Source organism: Sinocyclocheilus rhinocerous, unplaced genomic scaffold, assembly GCF_001515625.1.
Source record: "Sinocyclocheilus rhinocerous isolate Xijiao unplaced genomic scaffold, SAMN03320098_v1.1 scaffold585, whole genome shotgun sequence".
NCBI classification, from domain to species: domain Eukaryota; kingdom Metazoa; phylum Chordata; class Actinopteri; order Cypriniformes; family Cyprinidae; genus Sinocyclocheilus; species Sinocyclocheilus rhinocerous.
Genome location: NW_015630024.1, coordinates 1,891,032 through 1,913,612, shown reverse-complemented (window position 1 = coordinate 1,913,612; position 22,581 = coordinate 1,891,032). Strand labels below are relative to the sequence as shown.

At 36.7% G+C, this 22,581-nt stretch overlaps 1 protein-coding gene across 1 annotated transcript in view; it reads left to right on the top strand.

Moving 5' to 3' along the window:
• LOC107739704 (collagen alpha-1(I) chain) overlaps positions 1-22,581 on the top strand; it is a 67,183-nt gene that overhangs the window by 11,061 nt on the left and 33,541 nt on the right. Inside the window, exons 3-7 of the mRNA XM_016551902.1 lie at positions 12,620-12,764; positions 13,300-13,458; positions 14,625-14,820; positions 16,986-17,117; positions 17,347-17,427. Of these exons, the coding sequence (XP_016407388.1) occupies positions 12,620-12,764; positions 13,300-13,458; positions 14,625-14,820; positions 16,986-17,117; positions 17,347-17,427 (713 nt within the window). The remainder of the gene's footprint in view (positions 1-12,619; positions 12,765-13,299; positions 13,459-14,624; positions 14,821-16,985; positions 17,118-17,346; positions 17,428-22,581) is intronic.

Below are 22,581 nucleotides of genomic sequence, written 5' to 3'. Positions count from 1 at the left end.
AGGTGAAGCTGTTAATGGATTTGTTTGGTTTGGCATGCTGATATGCTGTAGTGTGTAGCGGACAGTAATCTTTAGCCTTGACTGACACAATGCTAAGTATGATGTTTGTAGTTGCCTCTAATTATGTTGAGAGATTTTTTTTTAGATTCACGACTAATGTTTGCTGTTTGAATTATGACAAGCAAGAAAAACGGCTTCATAGCAAATGATAAAACCATCGTGCTGTCAGCATTTTTTCTTTACTGTCTTTTTTTGGTCTCTGCTTGTTTGTGAATCGTCAAATATCTCAATAGTCTCTGCTTGACTGGTCTTGAATAATGACAGGCTTTCTAGTGGAAACTTAGGTCAGCTATGTTCTAAAGTCAAATCGACTGGTTCTGAAGACATTTGTTGTGAAGAAATTAACCTTTTCTTGTTTTGCATTTGTATTAGTATTATTTTTATTACTATCGTTATTATAAAGTCTTAAAGTGATAGTTCACCCAAAAATGAAAATTCTGTTGTTAATTACTCACCTTTATGTCGGTCCAAACCCGTAAGACCTTCTTTCATCTTCAGAACACACATTTAAGATATGTTTGATGAAATCTGAGAGCTTTCTGAGCAGCAACAGCTACACAATTGACACGATCAAGGCCTAGAAAGGTAAAAACATAGTTGAAATAGTCCATGTGACATCAGTGGTTCAACCATAATGTTATGAAGCTTTTTGTGCACAAAGAAACAAAAGTAATAAATTTATTCAACAATTTCTGAACGTGCGTCGAAGACTGACACAGAAGAGAACAAATTGTTGAATAAAGCCGTTATTTTTGTTTTCCTTGTGCACAAAAAGTATTCTCGTAGCTTCATAAAATTAAGGTTGAACCATTGATGTCACATTATTTTAATGATGTCCTTACTACCTTTCTGGGCCTTGAAAATGGTAGTTCCATTACTGTCTATGCAGGGTCAGAAAGCTATCGGATTTCATCAAAAATATCATAATTTGTGTTCCAAATTATGAACTAAGGACTTACAGGTTTGGAACGGCATGAGTGTGAGTAATTAATAACAGAATTTTCATAATACTTTCATTATATATAGTTTCACTATCCCTTTAAAAATGAACCAGATATGAATGAGAGATTCTTGTCTTTTTTTCTGCTCAGAAATGTTGAACTGCTCACAAATGAATCAGTCATGAATCAGACTGATTTAGTCCTCGAGTTCAACTCACTGACTCAATAATCCAGGGGGGTTAACTACTCGCTTGGACATGATATGTTAAGGAATAGCCGTACTATAAGTCAATTATGTCCTCATCAGGTGGATAGCTAGATAAACTTGTGTTTTATTATGCATTTCAATTTTATAATAATTTGATCACTAAATTATGTTTCTGTTGTCACACACTCATAAAATATAATTCCTTCCAAACACACTTTAAAGACGTAAAAGCATTTATTACACACAGTGTGCTAAAGACAACAAATACTCCACTAAACAGAAACATATTCAGCCCTTTCAGTTCCCTGAAACCGTCTCATCCCCAACCAGATAAGCAAGGTGTGATTATTTATTCACAAGGCATTGTAAGTCTGAATTTTCATGCAACAAACTGTTTGTTATGTCAACCAGCAGGATTACATTTCCACTAAAATGGGAAATCTGGACTGTAGTCAGGTTGACACCATATTTAATTTGATACAAATTGAGAGATTTTACACAAATTAAGTAGGCTACGATTTTTTTATTTTTTTTTATTGGTAAACATGATTTAAATGTTTATTAAAGCAGAGTATCTATAAATATAAGTATCTATAAAAGAAGACTGGCAACGATTAGCTTATGTTATGTGTGTGCCTATATTATACTTTAATATTCACTAAGGGCATGTGTTGTTTCAGTCATAATACCATATTTCACTCTGTTTCATCATGATGTTTTTGTGTGAACATGACGTAAGTGTCTTCAGACTGTGAGTGGTTTGCGGTCTTATATCGGGTTGAGTGTTATTGATTCTGACCAGTTTAAAGCCTGTCAATGCACAGATGCTGTGGTCAAAAGAGACGTTCGCCTACCAGCTGGTCCAGGTTCTTGCTTTTGTTTGGTCACTGAAGGTCTAACTTGAAGGCTGGCTGTGGTGGGGGGCAGTCTCAGCCCAGCACGGTAAAACCCTGTAAAAAATTTTACAAGAGCTTTTTACAAGACACTAAACAGCCATGTTGGAGCAATTTCTGGTGTTGTCTTGCCCTTTTACTGGCCTTTTATGTGATAAGGATGACCCAGATGTCACAGAAATGAGTTTGTTAATCTTAACCAATGAAGTTCAGTCAGCTCCAGAAAGCGTGAACACTGAACTTGAGGTTGCCTCAGTAACTTAATATTTACAGTCTGGTTGGAATGTGATTGCATGTGATGTAAAATAAAATAACACAGTGATGTTTTGGAATGACATATACAATATTTCTCTATTCATAGATCTCCTCAATCACACTTGAAGGGCATTGAGATGTTGAAAATTATATACATTTTCCCCAAAGGCTTCTCTATATATTTATTGGCTATCATTTTGTGTCTTTTTTCTATCAATTCGCTCCGTCTCCTAGCTTTATGCATGTTCTCACAAATACCCCATCAGCGGAGATGTTTATCTTGGACCTTCCAACATTTTGTCATTATGCTGTATTAAAAGAAAGTAAAATAATTCCCCCATCTTTGCTTTAAAATATTCATGAGTATGTCTGCAGAAGTGCAGATGTATGCTTTTCCAAGTAAAATGGATCATACAATTTTTTATCAAAAATAAGCATCTCAAACAATTTTCTGAGTCTGTCCGCCAAACCTCAACAAAGGTCTTTTGCTGAGTTACGCAACATAGTTCATGTTAGGATCTGTTCTGTTTCCCAAAGCTTCGTATAGACGTAGATGGTAAGCTACATAAATATTCCCCAAATTGCTTTTTAGGGGAAAAAATGATTAGTTGGCTCATGTTCAAAATAGAGGCATGGACTTGTCCTCAAAATGATGGATCTCCTCGAAATATCTGTCAGTCTGTTTGTTAAGTATAGGTTGATACAAGTGGTTCATGTTAGATCACAAACCCAATCACTTATATAGGTCTACGAACACAAATGAGATCATGCTGCCAATGTTAATTTATTCTGGAAGATTCCTACAAATAAAACAGCCCTTTATGTGAGATTTTGTGAAAACCTAACCATCTGATTAATATGATATTTTCGTGATGTGAACGCTGGCATTCTGTAGTGTTTTCTGTGCTGTGTTTGTGCTGGCATCGTTCATTCTCTTTCAGACATGCTCAACGTTTCTGCTCAGCTTGTTACAGGCGTCTGTAGCATCAGGGGTCTGCTGCGAGCTTGTGTTCTATGTTTTTCTCATCTGGTGCAGAACACAGGTTACAAGCAGTCACCTCCTGACCTACAGATGAACACCGCTCCCCCTCATGGGCTTTCACTCTTTCTCACATGCACACAAACACAAAAGCACAAGTTCATGGTGATTTCAATTTTCACATCCAACTTCAGCACAACACAAGCCAAAAGGTGAAACAATCGTCAGTTGTTTCTATATGTATTGGTTTAGTCCCCTAAACAAAATATTTAGGATCATTAATTGAATTCAGGTCTAATAGTAATTGGCTGTATTGGAAAATTTTAATATTGGCTATTATTAGTATTGGCCATAATTTCAGTATTGGTGAATCATTAAAAAGTTTTTTAGCCAATAGTTTATTGAAAAAAATACATTACTGCATGAATGAATATATACCTCTAAACATGTATGTTTATATGCCATCAAAATAAAATTCTTCTGTATTACAGAAATTTGAGTATAGGAATTTGAGTTTAAAAATGTTTTGAGTAAAAAAAAAAGATACAAAAACCTAATACAAGCTCAATTTAATTTTTCTTCCCATAATGTTTTATAGCACATTTCATAACAACAAAAGTATGTGTTGCATTCCAGCAGGACGTGCTATAGCGGACATTAGCATAAATGGTCTGCATTTCAGAAAGTTTTCTCTTTCAGGTCAAAGCAACAGTTCTTTGGTCAACCAGCTTCACCACAAAGACCACCTTGGTCAACCAACATTTTTTTTCTGGTGAATGGCTTTACAGCATGGCTGTACTTGTCCACCAGCATCAAACCAGAATGGAAATTCATGCTGGTCTAAGGTGGTCTTTACAGCAGTGTAGAGTATGTTTCTAGTCTTAGACATCTTTGAAATAACAGCAGACAAATAATTTTATGGTTGGATAGCTGCTACAAAGACAAGGTTTGACATGGATATTTGACAACAGCCTATGATAGACAGAGATGTCTGACCTCAACAATAATGCATATTTACCTTGTGATTACCTCCATTCATGTTTGCAATAAGCCATGGAGAATTTGACCAGGAGCAATTTCAGTCATCTGTCTCCTGTTGTTGTCTGCAGATGAGTATTCACAAGTGTCCATTTTGAGATAGACATGTATTGACTGGCTCTACATACATCCTTTTTTTCTGACGTTGTCAATGTCTTTGTGCCTCTCATGGTTTTGGACATTACATTTTAGACAGCTTAAGTGGAGGGATCAAGTCAAGTCAGGGTTAAGTCATGAAAATATCTGTGAAATATGAAAAATGGTTTACCTGCTGCTAATATTGAGTTATTGGAGTTATATGTTCAGAATGGCATGCAGCTTATTTTTTTGCAGTGTACTACATGAAGTATGCAAATTAAGCTGAAAGTTTCACTGAAAGTACAATTCTAGTCGGTCATTTCATGCTCATACTGCGCACAGTATACATACTTTCTTTTAAATCCATTGTCTTACCAAGAGGATTCAAGGATATTCCTTTTTATCACTGTCTCATTTGTGCAATTGTGCATGTCACATTAGAGAATTGGTCCTGATCACTTTTAAACTGCTGACACTCTTGAGTACTACCTCCCAGTTCAGATACACTGAGTTCACTATCTCTCACATTTTAAGGCAAGAAAGCTGATACTTAATGATCCTTTAAGCTCTTGGCAGATGAACGAATGCACAGCTATTACAACGAAAGTCTCCTTCCTACAGTGGGTCTTTTGAGCTTTTGCTCCAGAGTATTCCCTAAGGAACTTGCCTTTTTTTCTCTGTAGTCAAAGTCTGCCAAGCGCTGTCAATTCAAACCAATCCGAGAAGGTTAAACAGAACTCTAGACATGCCTGACTTAACTCCTAAGACTTAACAAGTCTCTCTGTGTTTTGAAAAGGCTTGCCCCGAAGAAATGCCATTGCTACAGAACACATACTTAAAAGTAATAAAATTGAATACCTCCCTCAAATATTTACCAGTATTTCATTTTATTTTATTTTTCAGAACTGAAGCAAGAAATATACCAAGTGGAATATCATAATGTTCTGTTGTACTGGGTGCCTCTTTCCTTTTCCTTTTCCTTTTCCTCTCCCTTGAGTTTGAGCTCCCACTGAAACCCAGTAGACAAATTGCCCCACTGTATCCGGACCGTTATTTACAGCCTGGTATCTTTCATTAATTTTCCAGATGAGCAGTAGAGTGAAGAAACAAACAAAAAAAATCTGTTAAAGCACGTGTGAGCTTTTAGACAGTCCTAATGAATTCAGCACAGCCCTTATTTACCTTGCATAAAGCAAATATCCCAGGCGTAGGAGCAGGTAAGATTATTATTAAGTCACTGGAAATTTAATCTAATGATGTTTTCTTATTACCTTTAATTTGTTATCAGAGTACAGCCATGGGTGATTAGTAGTGCTGTGTTCGATACATCGATACGACGATATTCTTCTGAGGTGAAATTCAGTGCAGTCCTGTATCGTGATATGTATCGTATCGTGGCCTCTGTATCGTGATACGTATTGTATCGTGACTTTGCTGGTGATACACAGCCCTAGTGATTAGACCCTTCACCTGCTCTGTGGAAGCCGAATTTGGGCTGGAGCGAATTTATCAAACTGACCACATCTTGGGCTTTTAAGAAGCAGTGCTCTTCCCATGTGGCAGTTCAGCAGGTTAGGGGAAGTCTTTAATCACTGAATATTATGCCATCCAACCTCAATCTCTTCAGGCTTCCCTACATAATTGGGGTACAGTAATTGAGCTATCCTGTAGCCCTTCCCGTGCCATTAGCGTAATGCTATCCTGGAGGGAAGACGCTGTGGCAGGCGACTCTACTTCCCCCGATTATGGAGCTTCACAGGATCCAGGCGAAAGGGGCCCAGGGCGGATATCAGCTGATAACCGTGTATTACTCTTGGAAATCAGCCATTTTCGCCAAGGACAGAGCCTGATATGACCTCATATGGGGTGGTTAAGGCTAAATAATCCATTACCTTGGGGTAGAGCGTGGCGACAGCTTCCATATGGAAGAAGAGTTCTCCAGGAAATGCAGGGGTAATGTAGTTGTGACTTGGAAAAAAGTTGAGCATTTGTCTTTGTCTGCAAAGCCTGATTTTGTTGCATTTAAAATCCCAGTTTTGTTGAAAGTTGTTGTAGCAGTGTCTGCTGCTCTTTTTCTCTGTTTTTGATCCACTAACAAGCTCCAGATCCATAAGCTCTTTCTGTAGAAGGCATTCGTGCGCACTATAGAAACAAAATCTGCTTTGGATGAAGTTTTGTGTTTTCATATAAGCTAGGGAGCCTTTAAATAATTTATATAAAAACCAGCTCTACTAGAATAACTCAGAGGAATCAAACACATCAGAAAAAAACCTGGTAGATTGGTTGATTCGCTTTATAGCACTGCCTTGCATAATCAAAAGCATGAAAATCCTTTTATGTTTAAAAAAATGAATGACATGAGGTTTTCATAGGCAAGTCAAATGAAGAGTTTTCACAATGATCAGGGGTGTGATGTCCTGCTTGCTCAGTGGGATTGTATAATATTCTGTATTCAAGTAAAACTGACCCTGTAAAGCAGATGTTTTTCTCATTTGATGAAATGTGTGAACCCCATCTCGTAACATACGAGAGCAGAACATTTGGGGAATTTTCAACTGCCTCTTATCAGTCATCACTGCAAAGCGTCATTGTGTCACATGGGATCAATATGACCTCTGCCCTCTCACCTGCATTTCAGAACATGAGCTCCATGTCTGGTTTCTCATCTCCATATCTCTTCTGAGAGCTTTCATGGAGTCTGTATCACAGCCCATCAATCCAGTCTTTCTGAGGCAGTTTTAACCCTCTTTCAGTTGCCTGGTAGGTCCAGCTGAGATGACTTCTGGACCTTAACATCTGCTTGGATGATTCAACAACCAGAACCTTCTCACAGTACCCTAAAAATTACCTAAAGTGACTATTCTACAAGTTGTTCTTTTTATTCTTCACAATTTATTACTTTTATAGCCTGCTCTCCTCATCCTCCTTAGGATGAATCGCTTTATTTTCCTTAATTTGTTGGTTAATTTGGATAAAACTAAATGTAAATGTAAAATTGTTGTATCATTATGTCTGTTTTTAACCTTTTGATTTTTTTTTTTTTAAACTTAAGCCAACATTAAGTTTGTCTAAAATGTAATTCTTAAATTACAATACGAATTGCAGTTCTGCCTCCTGTTTGTTTCAATGTCAGGAATTTAAATTGAAATTTAAAAGGCATTTTCATTCTCACTTCACAACGGAAAAGCACATTGTCAGCATGATACATTTTCTTTTTGTCTCTAAACTGATCCCCTGCAAAACAGCGCTGCTAAAAATGTTAAATCAAACAATAGTCTAACAAACAATTCCCTCATCCACCTTCTATATTTCTCCTCCACTTTCCTGAAGAGCTTGATATTCTGTACTAATTCTGTAGAGCATCACAACCTGCTGTTATCAGCAAGACTGAGAAGCCCAGACTACAGTGAAAGATGAAAAACATTTTCAGGGACTGTAGTGGCTCTGTATCTAGTTTTTGCGATCAAAGTTTCGCTTCATGGATGCAGCATGTGACATGATGTAACTTGTGGCTAATTCTGGATTTTATTTAGCGTCTGCACATGCGATCCATCAACACAGTCCCTGAGTGCCAGTGTTATGCGATGTCTGAACACACCTCCCACATCCACATCTGGCACTGTGTATTGAGCTCTTAGGAGCAAATCTAGCCTGCTTTCACGGGATATGCTGAGGAAGATGCTTTACTTCATTCATAATTGACCATATGCTACTTTTAGTATGCAGGCATCTTGAATTTACCCATTTAAGCTTTTCTGCAGAAATATGCCATACTTAAAGCCTTTGCTATTTGTTTTTCTTGTAGCACGTATTGTTGAGTTATAGAGAATGAATGACCTTAGTGGGTTTCATCCTTCTGGTATTTTACTCATGTGAGTTTAAATGCTTCCAGTGGGATATTATGTATTTCACCTTCTTATGTAAAGGTTACTGTTTTGCATCAGTCTTGTCATTCCATCTGCCTTTAAACTCTAAGCTGTCTGTGGTTCTTGTATTTATGGCTTGATCGTAAGAGCTTTGCTTTTATTCTTTAGGTCAATCCTCCTGCAGCATCCCATTTCAAATTAGTCTACTGACGGATTCTTCTACCCACTACAAACCATTATAGGAGAGTTATGAGAGAGAAGCAGACTTTACTACCAGGGCAGAACAACTAATTCGTCTGCCTTCAAATTATCTTTCCGTCACATTGTCTCTGGCACATTCTTTCCACACTTTTTTTTTGTCGTTCTGTCGTGTAGTTCAACTTGACCTCTCCAAGTGGTCCATGCAGCTCTGTACTTTGGAAAAGAGCTTGAAACAATGAAACAGTGGTTTTGTACTTGGTGCTTTTATATTAGTTACTTTTAAATGTCCAAAACCTTTTGACTACTAAGTGAAATTGTTTAACCCTTTGCTGAAAACCCTTTACCTAATTTGTGTTCAAGGTCAAAAAATTGCTTTTAAATCTCGTTATGCTGCATTATCACCAAATCTTGGATTCATTCTTTTTGTCAACTATTTTTTCAATTATCAAAAGGTTTTGTTTTTCTTTTTGCAACTGATTTGTCATAGGCCTCGTTGATCTGAGTTTTAGTGAAAAAAACATTATTTAAAAATGTTTTGGCAATGCAGAAGCACAGATAAATCAGCCTACAATCAATCAGTTCCGAAAAGAAAAACCTGTGCTAATTGAAAGAAAACAAGTTGATATAAAGATTGAATCCAGTATTTGGTAATAATATGTCATAATGAGAAATTGATAAGAATTTTTTTGAAGGTTGGTCATTTTAGGCTAGGAACACTACACGTGTAACAATGTGGGGGGGGGAAATCCCCAAATTGTACAAAAATTCTCAAAAAAAAGTTGTTATACCCTGTGTGAGGTGAGCAAAGTCAGTAAGCTTTATTCCAATACGATAACATTAACTAGCATTTTCAGAAAAATTAAAAACCTCCCTGGGTCAAAATGACCGGAATACAACATGGGGTTAAAATATGAAGAAGCAGATTATTGAAGGGATTATTTGATTGAGTTACCTTTTCTTGAATAGCAAAAAGGAAATTAACATTAATGAATTTAATCAATTAATATTATAATTTAACATTGAAACTAACTTTCCTGTGTTCTAATTGTATTACTTTTTAAAGTATTATTATTTTATGAATGATAAGAGCCGTATAGCTTCAAAGCACACTATCCACTCCAACTCTTACTAACTTGTAATTAATGAAGTTTGTCTTTTGTCTGAGTGGGTTTATTGTGGCTACACTGAAAAGCCCTGTTATCCACTCTGTTGCACATCCATGTGGCAGTCGTACGGCTTGCAGACATGATGTGTCCTCGAGGAATGTTCTCCTTGGCTTAGTCCAAGCTCTCCCAAGCACGGCCACAGAAGTAGGCCTGAGTCTATATGGAAAATGCTTGACTGATGAGAATTCACAGAAAGTATTCAGACAGTATGCATTGTGTGACCACCAGATCAATCTTAACTGTCATAAACACAGCTTTGAACATAAGCCGTGTTTTGAAACATGGACACCATGGTGCCCTCAGGATATGGCGGTAGTTTATGAGTGCACGTGTTTCAAGTAAGAACGATTCAGGCGTCTGGTTTGTGTTTTTTTTTTTTTTTTCTATGTGTGTTGTCATTTCTGTGTCGTCTGAAACTAGGGAAAATGCATCAGTCATTTGCTAGAGTGAACTTGGGTAAGAGCTGTTTAACCTTAACCTTTCCTGAAAGCAAGGAGTGTATCCTTTCTCTAGTTCCCTTTGTTCTCTCTTCTCCTTCATGTTATTCTTTCTTTTTCAGAGTTTTTTGATAAATGATACCATGTTGCCATGATGCTTCACAAGCACATTTCTCCAACCAGCTCTCTAGATTATAATCTAAATGAGTGGAATATCCTTGTAGGATCTTTTATTCCAATGTAATTTAAGATGACAGCATCTCCACATCTAGACTGAAGTCATCTGAGCTTTGATGTGAGCGTGATGTCATATCCTCAGTATTTATGGATCTTTTTTGTTAGTCTAAAGCAGGTCTTAACCTGAAAATCACTACTTTTGTTTTCAGACTTTCAGCCAGCAGACTCAGTTTGTTGATATATCATTGTAAGCACAGGAAGTAAGCCAAATTCTCTCAGAATATCAGTACAAATTTCCATTGGATAGCTCATGTATGGGTTAATATTGTTGGCTAATGGTTCAGAAACAATCATAGTGTTTTGGGAGGTGGATTTTAGTCTGTGTCACCAGATATGGGTCTGCATATGTGTTTCCAGCATGAAACTGTGACCAATACAGCTTGACTAATAGCCATAAATAATGTGACAACCACCATGAAATTGGCAGGAGTGCTACGTAGAATGTAGCTGTCCATTTAGAACTGTTATATTGCAGCAAAAAGAGTACATTAAAGAATATATCTCTATTTAAAGAAAATTTGATTAAGAATTGCCAAAATTTCAGATGCGAGAAACCAACAAATCTGGTGAAAGTTTGGAGCATGTTCACATTGGAATGTGTTTACTATGAGACCAAGGGAGAGTAAGGGAAGAGGGGGATGTGTAATCCTGTTGGAGCAATTACATGTTCCCGGAAAAAGGCTTGCAGTCCTGGTGCAGTGCTCGTTACACAGTGTGTAAATCAGCTGTGCTTCATGTGCATGTTCAGTCATCAGAATCCTCGCTTAACCTGTTGACTCACTCTCCTCCTTGTTAACAGTGTTGGCAGAAGCACTCATAAGCATAGTTTTGTTATTTTGCCTGATGTCAGTGTCATTTCATGTAATTTTGCATGCTCATTTCTCATATTTTTACATTTAGATTACTGTTGCCATCTGACGTTCACTTAAAATTAGAAATACTAATAATTTAATAACACTATTTAATTTAAACTTTCACAGATCTCAAAATAAATATACATTTTTCATACTGTATACGTTATAGAGCCGTTTTACCTCAAACTTGCAATATTTAAAATGATTGATTTTAGATTTTACCATATTTTATTTTACTCAAAATGGTACAAATACTATATATATAATATAAAATGTATGTACATTATCGTTCATATTTATGGTGTCAGTAAGATTTTTAAGAAATTAATAGTGTTATTCAGCAAGAATGCATTAAATTGATCAAAAGTGACAGGAAAGACATTTTAATAAATCATGTGTAATATTATACTTTTTCAAAAACATTGAAATCAAATCTTACTGACCTCACACGAAATTTGTTCTCAGGGCCAGCAGCATACAGAAACCTGATAATAATAATTCTAAAAACATAAATAAAAACTCAAACCTATAATAATAAATTAATACTAAATACTAATGTTATACATGTAATCTTATAAATAGCACAGTGCATATGAAATAAATAATATAAACAACATAATATAAATAATGTAATAACTGTATAGATTAAAACCAAAAGCATGTTAAAACATCTTGTAAATGAAGTCTGCACTCCAATCTGAAGCTTATGGTGATGGATCAGTTCTCACAAAGTAAACTAGCTGCTCTGCCATGTGTGTTTCAGATCTGCTCATTGCAAATAGTGCTTTCTGAGTACCTCTCTCTCATTTGATTAAATGCAGCATTCAGCAAGATTTATTTGTCTAATTTTAAACAATGCTGCGCACTAAAACACAAGCCTGCGACCTGGGGGCATGAGATATGTACAAGCACATAAACATTAGCAAGCACACAGTATACGCTGTAAATTAAGTCATTCAGCGCCCACAGGAAATGAGCATGTTAAAGAGGAAACACAATGGTGGGCACTATGGGGGTATGACTGCACCTTTTAAGACCAGCTGACTCGTTATGACCCTCTAAACGTCTAATGAAAGGGCTTTCTCCATACGGTGAACTGATTTCCTGAGTGACTGCTCTCACACAGACTTACCTCAGAGTTGCTAAGACCTCAACAGAGCTAATGATTAATACTGCAAAAATGCACCTAGACAACAGAGGCTTTTGTTTACAGGCTCGGTTTTCATCTGTACCTGCTGCGTTATCCAAAACAGATGTTTCTGGGATCCATTATGCAATCTAGGCTAGACCTAGTCCTCCTGTGACTTACCCACCCTCATATCTTTCAGGAAAAAAGCTGAAGTTTTGTTGAGAATGTACTTAATGGGCCTAACATGTTTTTCCTCTTACTTTTAATTGTTTGGCAGAAGCAATAGACCTTCTTGATCATCTGTGGCAGGTGGCTAATCACAGCAATGCATCAGTAACACAGGAAAGCCAAAGATGTCCAGTCCTGCATGTAGGCCAGTACTCCACCCTCTCTATACCACTACGGCAGGTGTTTGGACACAGGTATGCACACTGCTGACATAAAAAGTTTTTTTTTCTTTTTCTGTTTAGACACTCCAAACTTTGTTTGTACATGTATCAATCTTAATGCATATACATATACAGTTTAACAATTTTGGTAACACTTTAGTATAGGGACCAATTCTCACTATATTAACTAGTTGCTTATTAGCATGCCTATTAATAACACATTGCCTGTTCGTTAGTACTTATAAAGCACATATTCTGCATGGCCATATTCTACATCCCTAATCCTACCCAATACCTGAACTTACCAACTACCTTACTATCTATTAATTAGCAGCATATTAGTAGTTTATTGAGGCAAAAGTCGTATAGTTAATGGTTTGTAAATAGCGAGAATTGGACCTTAAAGTAAAGTGTGACCACAGTTTTGTGGCTCAAAATAAGCTCAAAACCACTTTGTGATTTGATGTTATGAAACTTCGTGTTTTCATTTTATATACTGTATGATATTATTTCTTAAAGCCAATGTAGACATGTAATTCTAAGCTTTTCTCTCTCATTTCATTCTCAGGTTTGGTGATGAGTTCAGTTTGCTGTTGCATCTGCGTAGCTCCCAGTCTGAAGACCGCAGTGTGCTGACTTTCCTCTGTCCAGATGGACACATTCTCCTGCAGATTCGCATCAGTGCCTACACTTTTACCTTTATCAGTACCCAACAACGACACTATGAGTGAGTCTTCACTTCATTGACAGACATGGAGAGTGTTGATTAATGACAACATTTTCATTTTGGGGTGGAGTAACCCTTGAAGAAACACTTTACCTCTAATTTTATCTCTTATATTTACCATGTTGGAAATATTAGGGAGTCTCTGTATTCAGTTTATTTTATTTTATTTTTTATTTTTTTTATATATATATATATATTTCTCCAAAGCAGACAGTTAGAGCATCCAAACAGTTATTCACCTAATAAAAAACTCACCTAATAAAAAACACATATTTCCTGACAAGACAAGTTTGAAAGGAGACAAGTCTACATAATTGCCAATGTTGAATTATTCTTAAATGGGGATTAAAGGGGAACCATCTGAAAACTCAATTACTTGGTGGTCTTCATTATTTTGTGGTTCATACTTTGGTCCCAAAGCTGTCATCTTGGCAGGAAAAAGATAATTAAAAAGGCACATCTCAGTGAATCCTGTTATGTAACCACAGTCTGTTTATTCTCCTTCTCCTCTCTTATTTTCTGTTGCTTGCTTTTGAATGTCATTGACCTTCTTTGTTCCTCTTTCATGATGACAAAACCATCCTCATCGTCTGCTCATTCTTCATGTCATGGAAGTATTAGTTTTGGCCAATGGTTAATTTTAAACACAAGCACAGACCCCACTGTGTTGAGGAGCTTTGTGATATATTAAACCAAGATTTCTGGATTTGGCTTAGACTTAAGCCAAGCCTTACAGTGGAGACGTGTAAATGAGGCATGGGATTTAACTCATGGCCTCTCAAAACTAATATTTGAAACTGTCGCCTAATTACCCACCTGCAGGACAAAATAAATGGGAGTTTTACGCTCACATTTTACTTGTTTGTGCTTCTCATTTATTATGATGTGACATAACAATGCCGTAATGCTCTTAATGTGTTCTCATATGGGTTTCTGTTTAGTTTAAGCTTGCATATACAAAAAAAAAAAAGTAATTTGTCATTATGCAGACAAGAAGCATTATGGCTCTGAATGTTTTGCCAGGAAATTTAATGGCTTCTGCTTTCCTTGGGCTCCCACGACTCTCCTTGTTCTCCGAAGCACTAGCATGCGATTTGACCAGCCCACCCTGTCAAGAAAACTAAATAAAGTAGTTTGTTTTTCAAAACCCGTCCTGTCGTTCCCAGGTTCCCCGTGGCAGTGCTGTCTGATGGGGGTTGGCACCGCGTGGCAGTCAGCGTCTCCTCAGGCCGGTTGGCGTTGTATGTGGATTGCTCCATGGTTGAGAGCGTAGACTGGGCTTATAAGGACGGTTTGGGAATCTCCACTGATGGCCTGGTTATGGTGGGAGGAATCATTGAGGGTTTTGAGACACCTTTTGAGGTCAGTATGCAAACATACAAGAATGTAGTACCTATCACTTACTGTGCGATGAGAATAATGTATCCTTCATCTCACCAGCTCTCAGCACATGACACATACTCTAAATACATCTCCAAACATTCCCAGTCGGCATTTAAACCCAAAGTAAGGTTTATGGAGGATGAGGGTCTCTCAGTGTATAGGAGTTACTATACCCCAAGCTGAACATCTGCGTTTATACTCATCCAAGTTTCCAGAAGGATTGGACATTCTGTTGCTGACAAGTGGATATAGATTTTACATTTTTTATGTGCAACTATCTGTTACAAACTGCAAGCACAGTTTCTTACATAAATAATATCTGATGCAAAATTGAACAAGAGTATGATTGGTTGGTTCATAAAAATAGCATGTCATAACATGAAACATTTCATGTAGCACTCAGTTAAAGAATGATTTTAATAAAGAATTTATTAAATAAAATTAATCATGATCTTGTCCCCAACTGTAAACTCAATCTTTTCCCCACAGTGCAGGTATCCTAAATTCGAAGTTCCTAATACTTTAATGCATTGTTCATACTGACAGCCATATTTATTTGTAGAAGTGAATTCCGGAAAATGAAAATTTACTCCAAGATGTAGATGAGTTTGTTTCTTCCACAATTTAGCATTTCATGATTTGTGAGTGGATGCCGTCAGAATGAGGGTTAAAACGGCTGATAAAAACATCACAATGATCCACAACATGAACCTAGTCCATCAATTAACGTCTTGTGAAGTGAAAAGTTGTTGCATTGTTGTAAGAATCAAATCCAAATCCATCAAGGCTTTTCAACTTTAAACCTTCACTTCTGGCCAAAATATGAGTCCATGATAATGCTTACTCCAGCAAAAAAAGTACCCAGTTGTCTCTCACATCAAAATCCCCTGACATATTTGTTTAGAACTGTTTTAGCTTATACGGTGCTTGATCTGTGCATATTTCTCTCCTGATTCAGGCAAGACAATTTTTTCACCGGAGAAAGCATTATTATAGGACTAGAATAGAACTAGTATTTTACCTGGAAACAATGGTTTGATCTTAAAAAGGTCTTAATGATGGATTTGTTTCTTATAAACATGCAGCTTTTCACTACACAAGATGTTATTTAATGGACTGGAGTCATGTGGATTACTTGTGGCTTATTGTGATGGTTTTATCAGCTCTTTGGACACTTATTCTAACGGCACCCATTCACTGTAGAGGATCCAATGGTGAGTAAGTGATTTAATGCTAAATTTCTCCAATGAAGGAACAAAATCATCTTGAATGGCCTGAAGGTGAGTTTTCAGCAAATTTTCATTTTTGGATGAACTACTTTAATTTGTTGCTACTGTGTACAGAGTAAAGGAGTCACTTCTACAACCCTAAACACATGATTGTTGACATTTTAACATTTTGTTGTCTGCGCTATGAACAAGAAACATATATGCTATCTTAGATAGCCTGCTTGGCATATAAATGATCCATGTAAAAAGAGTTACACTAGATGTAGAATGTTTGTAGCTCGATTTTTCGATATATCGTTTTTTAAAATGTGGTCGATTCGCCCTACAATAGACCCACATCAGGTTGGGGGTAAAAAAAAAAAAAAAGGCATTTTGGGAGATTATTTTGACCTTGTAAAATGGATTTCAAATTAAATTCCTGTGTTATGCTGAAGGAAAGGCATTTTAATGGAAGTAGGAGTATAGTTAAGACAACTGTGCACAAGTTAAATGCCCTTTTTTAGTTGTGTTATACAGGTAAAGTTAATACAGCATGAAGTCTAGGCTGAGTCTCAGAGAATGACATCATAGAGTCCAAACATCCCATTTACATACTCACACACTGAACTCAGTCATAAGGTGACATGATTAGGGTTTGCATTTACCCACCTTCTAGGGCGACACTTCATTATCATAACAAATATCATTGTATTATAAGATGTTTAAGAGATTACTGGACTGCAATCTAGACTCCAAGCATTGATTGATTCATATGTATTCATATCCGAAATTACCTGTTTAAAAAAGCATGTATGCTTATGTATGTGTGTGTGTGTCTGTCTGTAAGCAGACATGCATGTATGCACTGTGTGACCATATGGGTTGTGTGTACGCATCTGTATAGGTGTAATAGTTTCATTTGCCTCGTATCTTTAGGGTGATCTGATGCAAGTGGCATTTCTGATGGGAGAACCAGATGCAGCTCGAGATCAGTGTGCCGTTTTGCAACCCCAGTGTGGCGGAACCGGACACAAACCACCTCGCTCTCCTCGCATACACACTGAAGAGGTAAGTGAGCCATACTGTACAGGGAATATCATGTAACCTACCCACACTGATATCTTCTGAGACTAGTTTCTGCCATCTGACATTGATATAAAGAACAAAAAATATAGGAAATGCATTTATATTATTGTGTGTATACAGTATCTGTATCTCAAAATACATATTTCAAGAGTTCTACAGTATCTACATACATCATCTTTTCATCAGCCTTGTTTTCCCTTTCCCTGTCCAGGAACTTCTGCTGTCCTCAAATGACCTGGAGGACTTATTAGAGACAGCAGAGGACAGTGACTCTATTCGTGTAAAACTGACTGTAAGTAGCAATACTATGCAGCTGTGCCATAGTAACTAAGTTACTTCTCATATAAAGTAAAATTCATAGTCAAAATTGATACTGTTATTTACTCACCTTCATGCCATTCCAAACCCATATGTCATTCTGTAAAACATACAAGAAGATGTATTGCAGAATGTCCATAGTGGTCTTTTCTATAGAACAAAAAAGAGGACTGTCACACTTTTAAAAATAACAAAGATGCAGTTTAAAAGTTTATTCTCTTCATCACAAAAAGCGTTGTACAACTTCAGAAGACTATATAGCAATATAAATATGTCCCATAAATAACCACATTTATGGTACATTTATGTTGTTTTTTGTTTATTTTGGGAGCTATATGAGGGTGAGTAAATGATGACAGAATTTTTGGTAAAGTAACTCTTTAATTACGTATCCATTCAATTAACATTAAATTACCTAGCAAATAATCAAACAACGTAAAGATACTATTAAAATATTGATGTTGGTATTCTCCTAGAGTTTTATAAATGAATTGGATAAGGAATTGTTCAATCCTATCTGCTTTGGGCACATCATGACTTGCTTTCTTGTAAGTCAAACAGTATGCATACTGTATCTCAGCAAGTTTTAGAGTTAAGAGTTGTTATTACTCACAGAAAGTGCTGAAAAGCATTGTGTTTTGAAAATCATATTCTGATTGCATGTTTGGTGTGGATACAACTGCTTGAAATTGTGACTTCAACCATTACATGTGAACTGTCAATTTATATTGCCACTCAACATATTTTAAACCTTGTTAAAAGCTGTATTTGTATTTGCACACCTTTCCTGTCAGGCTGATAGGAATTTAATGTCTAATTTGTGGTTTTTATATGTACAAAATGTTTTTAAAAAATCCTGATGAGAACAAATGACAGTCTTAAAGTCGTCCAACATACTGTGAACCGAACCTGTAATCACATATCAAACCCAAGTGGGCTTTCCAAATCTTTTTTGTCTCTTCTTAAGCCAAATAAAGATGGTGTGTGGTGTTGCTGAGCTATAGCAGCCTTGTCAGTCCAAGTGTGTTTGCCAGGTGTGAGCTGTTTGGCCAATGGATTCATGGTCATTGTGGGCTGTGACTCAAACTTAGAAACTGCAGATATAAGTATTGATGGACTCCATATTAGAGATGCACCGATTGCAATTTTCTTGGCCGATTTCGATTTCCGATTTTTTTATTAGTGTGATCTGCCGATTCCGATTTTCTTTCTAAGAACTATAATTGACAGCATATACAAACAAAAATAAAATTCCACTGTAAATCACTTTAAGGAGTCAAATATCACCTCGTAATGGAAAGGCAAATTTTTGATCAAATTTTGGATTATTGATTAGAAGGTGCTCCTAAATTTTTGACTGTGCTCCTAAATTTTTTAAGTTTAAAGAAAAATAAGCGTAGAGCCCTGCTGTTACACAACATGCGTTCTCTTTCGCAACTATTTAACGTTCCAAAACTGACTGTGTTTAACTGGATACTCGCCAAGACGGGCATTTTGACATAATTGTGTATGTATTTGACCGTTTTAGCGCAGTTAGCCACTCATTTTGGTATTTGTGGCTCACAAGCTGTTTGAGACTGAGCGTGGCTTGTGCGCTCCACTAATATAGATCAGTGGTGGTGCGCGCGCTTTTGGTGTAAGCACGAAACCTGCGGGAATTACTAAAGGCCGATCGATCGGTGCATCTCTACTCCATATCCATACGTTTCAAAACCAAATGTTTCTTTCGGTGAGAATGTAGCATAGCATGTTTAAAACATCTAGCGCTTCAATCAATCACCTGGACTCCATTATCTTATGTCAAAAAGGTGGTGGATTTCAAAGACTAAAGAGCACCAGATTTTTTTAAATAACCTTTTTTATTTCTCCATTTTCGGTGTCTCTTGTGGCATAACCTCTTGACTGATCCTTTTTGTTGTGGTGTTTTGCTTTGATGCCTCCACCACTTTTGGTTTGCCTGTTTTTGGTCTCATGCTCCCAGTGGAACGGATTAATAAGAAACTTATGGCTTTCTTTGATCCCTTTAACCGAACAGGGGGTCAGGGGTCAAAGGTAATTGCTAATTTAGCTTGTCACTCATTTTTATTGTCACAGCTTTGAGGCCAAAGTCATAAAAGTTTAGTTGGATGTGTGTATGTATGCATATTATTTTGGGTCAGATGACCAAATGATAGACTTGTGCATACATGTACTTTTTTTTTTACTAGTTTAACTATATAAGCACTATCAATCGAGGTCTAAAGCAGAGACCCTGTCCAGACATGGAGTTTTACATGTTGCTGTTATAGTAGATGTTTGCTTGACCCAATTGGCGAAGTGTGTGTGATTGTCAGAGTTCATAATGCATTTGTGTTTGTGTCTGTTTCTGTTTCTTTTGGGTTGTTCTGCTCAGTCTACAGAGGCAGTATATATGGTGGTGTTAGTGTGTTTAGAAATAGCCTCGTTCTTCCCGTGGGTTTCGTTTGGTGGGGGTGGGCACTGTAATTGATTTACTCTGCACTAAAATTAGGTTTGAGTTGGACGGAGAACTCCTCTAGGGAAGTGTCAGAATTACTCAGACAGGCTGTGAAGTATTCAACATCTCCAGACGTGCCTTTGAACTTACTCTCTCTATGAGTGTAAAGTAAGCAATGTATGATTTGTGTAGGTGCTTTATTTGTTTATGGACAAAAGTGTGGACATGCATGAGACATTTCCAACATTCCTTAAACTAAGCACTTTGGAAGTGCTGTTTATACAATATCTTTGTTTACAAAGAACCTGAGCTGCTAATTTTTCACCTCTTTTTCCTGATTTCAGGGACAAAGGTTGAAGGTTAGGCTGAGTGCATTTTGTTTGTTCTATCATCTCTGTCATTTTCTGCTCAAAGGATTATTATTATTAGCTCTGGAGAAGGCAGGGATTTGGACTAATGTCTAAGTTGTTATATCACACCCAGTTAAGCCGTTCAGACACTTTGCCTGAAATTGTTATTGTTTTACTGATTTATTGATAGTGAGTTCAAATAAGTTCAAAAGTTGGAGGTCAATAAGATTTTTTTAATAGAAATGAATGTTTTTTTGTTGAGCAAGAATGCATTAAAAGTGACAGTACAGAAATTGTTTTTTTCCCATTTCAAATAAATGCTGTTCTTTTGAACTTTCTGTTCATCAAAGAATTCTGAAAAAAGTATGATCGTTTTTACAAAAATATTAAGTAGCAAAATTGTTTTCAACGTTGATAATACTAAATGTTTTTTTTTAGCATGAAATCAGCATATTTGAAGAGTGGAGTAATGGCTGCTTGGAAATTTAGCTTTGCCATCACAGAAATATATATAATTTTTAAAATATATTCAAATAGAAAACAGTTTTTTAAAATTAGAATAATATTTCACATTGTTGTTTTAGATCAAATAAATGCAGACTGGGCTCTGCAAAACAGACTACTTGAAAAAGAAAAAATTACTAACTCCAAACTTTTAAACAGTGTTGTAGATATCTGTTTTTCTTTCATTCCAAGCCTCTTGCCACACCTCAAGACATTACAAAGATATTTACACACACATACTGACGTACATACACGGATTGAGGTGAGCTCATAGAACAGTTGCCTTGCAACCTATTAAAAAAACTACTTAAGATGATGAACCTATGAACACATCTGTCATCTTAGTTATAATTGACGCAATGAGTTGTTTTCTTGTCTGTTAGCTTGCAGTGCATGCCATTTCCATGTCCCAAGCTTTAAAAAATCCCTCTCAGCAAATTACAACAATGCACTGACACATTGAACTGAGAAGCGTCTTTTTCAGATATGTCAGATTCATAATGAGCTCTCAGTAAGATACAGTAATTGGAGTGTGCCAAGGATTCCACTGATGGGTTGAAACATAGTTTACTTTAAAATCCAATAGCGGAAATATATTTATGACTTGATTGTATGACAGTTTTATCAGTGGCCATGTGAGACAAAGTTTAAATAAACAGAATTCTATTAAAACTATTTCTGCCTAGAAATGTGTTTGCAAATTATATTTAAGCTCTAAAAAGTTTTTACAAACTGAATCATAGGTTTTGGTCAAGACAGCTGCTGAGAATATCATCCATAAAACAATCTGTTTGATCTATTCAGATTGATCTGTTTCCCTGCAGCAGCTGTCAGTTGTTTAGTACAACAAATATAAATGTGTTTGTAATTAAGTTAATATCTATGTATACATGTGCAAAATATTGTGTCCCATTTGGATGTCACAATGACAATAAACAAGAGTAACAACATGTAACAACACCATGTGATTATACGATATTCTGCCCTTTTTTGAGCTCAGCTGTGCAAACTGTTAAGGCATTTTTCCCTTTTTGGTGTGCATGATGGTTTACTGAAAACTCCATAATTATATGTCATTGTGAAGGCGTCTATATCACGCCTGCTCTCCTCCTTACTGTCTCTCTATCCTCGGGCAGTCACAGACTGTTGCCGGTACCCTCAGCTCAAGCTCCACTGACTGTAATTATCTGTTCTGAGACCGTAATTTAGTACTGTCCATCCCCAAACCCACAATAAATCACATGCCGTGAATGCAAAGAGACTTTATCATGCAAAAAATATTACTGATGGATGGATGGATGGATAGATAGATAGATAGATAGATAGATAGCCTTGTCAACACTCATCAGGCTCCTACAAATCCAGAACTGACTGGAATCTTCTGGAAGCAATTATCCATTATATGAGAAGGACCCTTGTGACAGATCTCCATAGATTGTCTCCATAAGGACTCTCCACATTGCTTTCTGTGTTATGAGTGGAGGGTGTGGATGGCCCCCTCTTTGATTTAGGATCTTCGCTTTGATTCAAAATAAAGTGGGTTTTTTTTTGTTCTCTACTTGCACATAATTCACATCAGCAGGATCTCATATAGCTGTCAAAATAGATGTGAATTCTGTCAGATGATGCCAAAAATGTGTCTGCATGCGGACAGTGTTTGAATTTCCCATTGGTCCACTTGTCCCTATTAGCAGAGTGTTTTTGTATAAACCACATCAATTAATTCTGATCCACCTAGGCATGCATGTAAAGTACTTGTATCTGGACACTACAAGCTTACAAAGACAAGAGCACACACTTGCACATACACCCGCTCAGT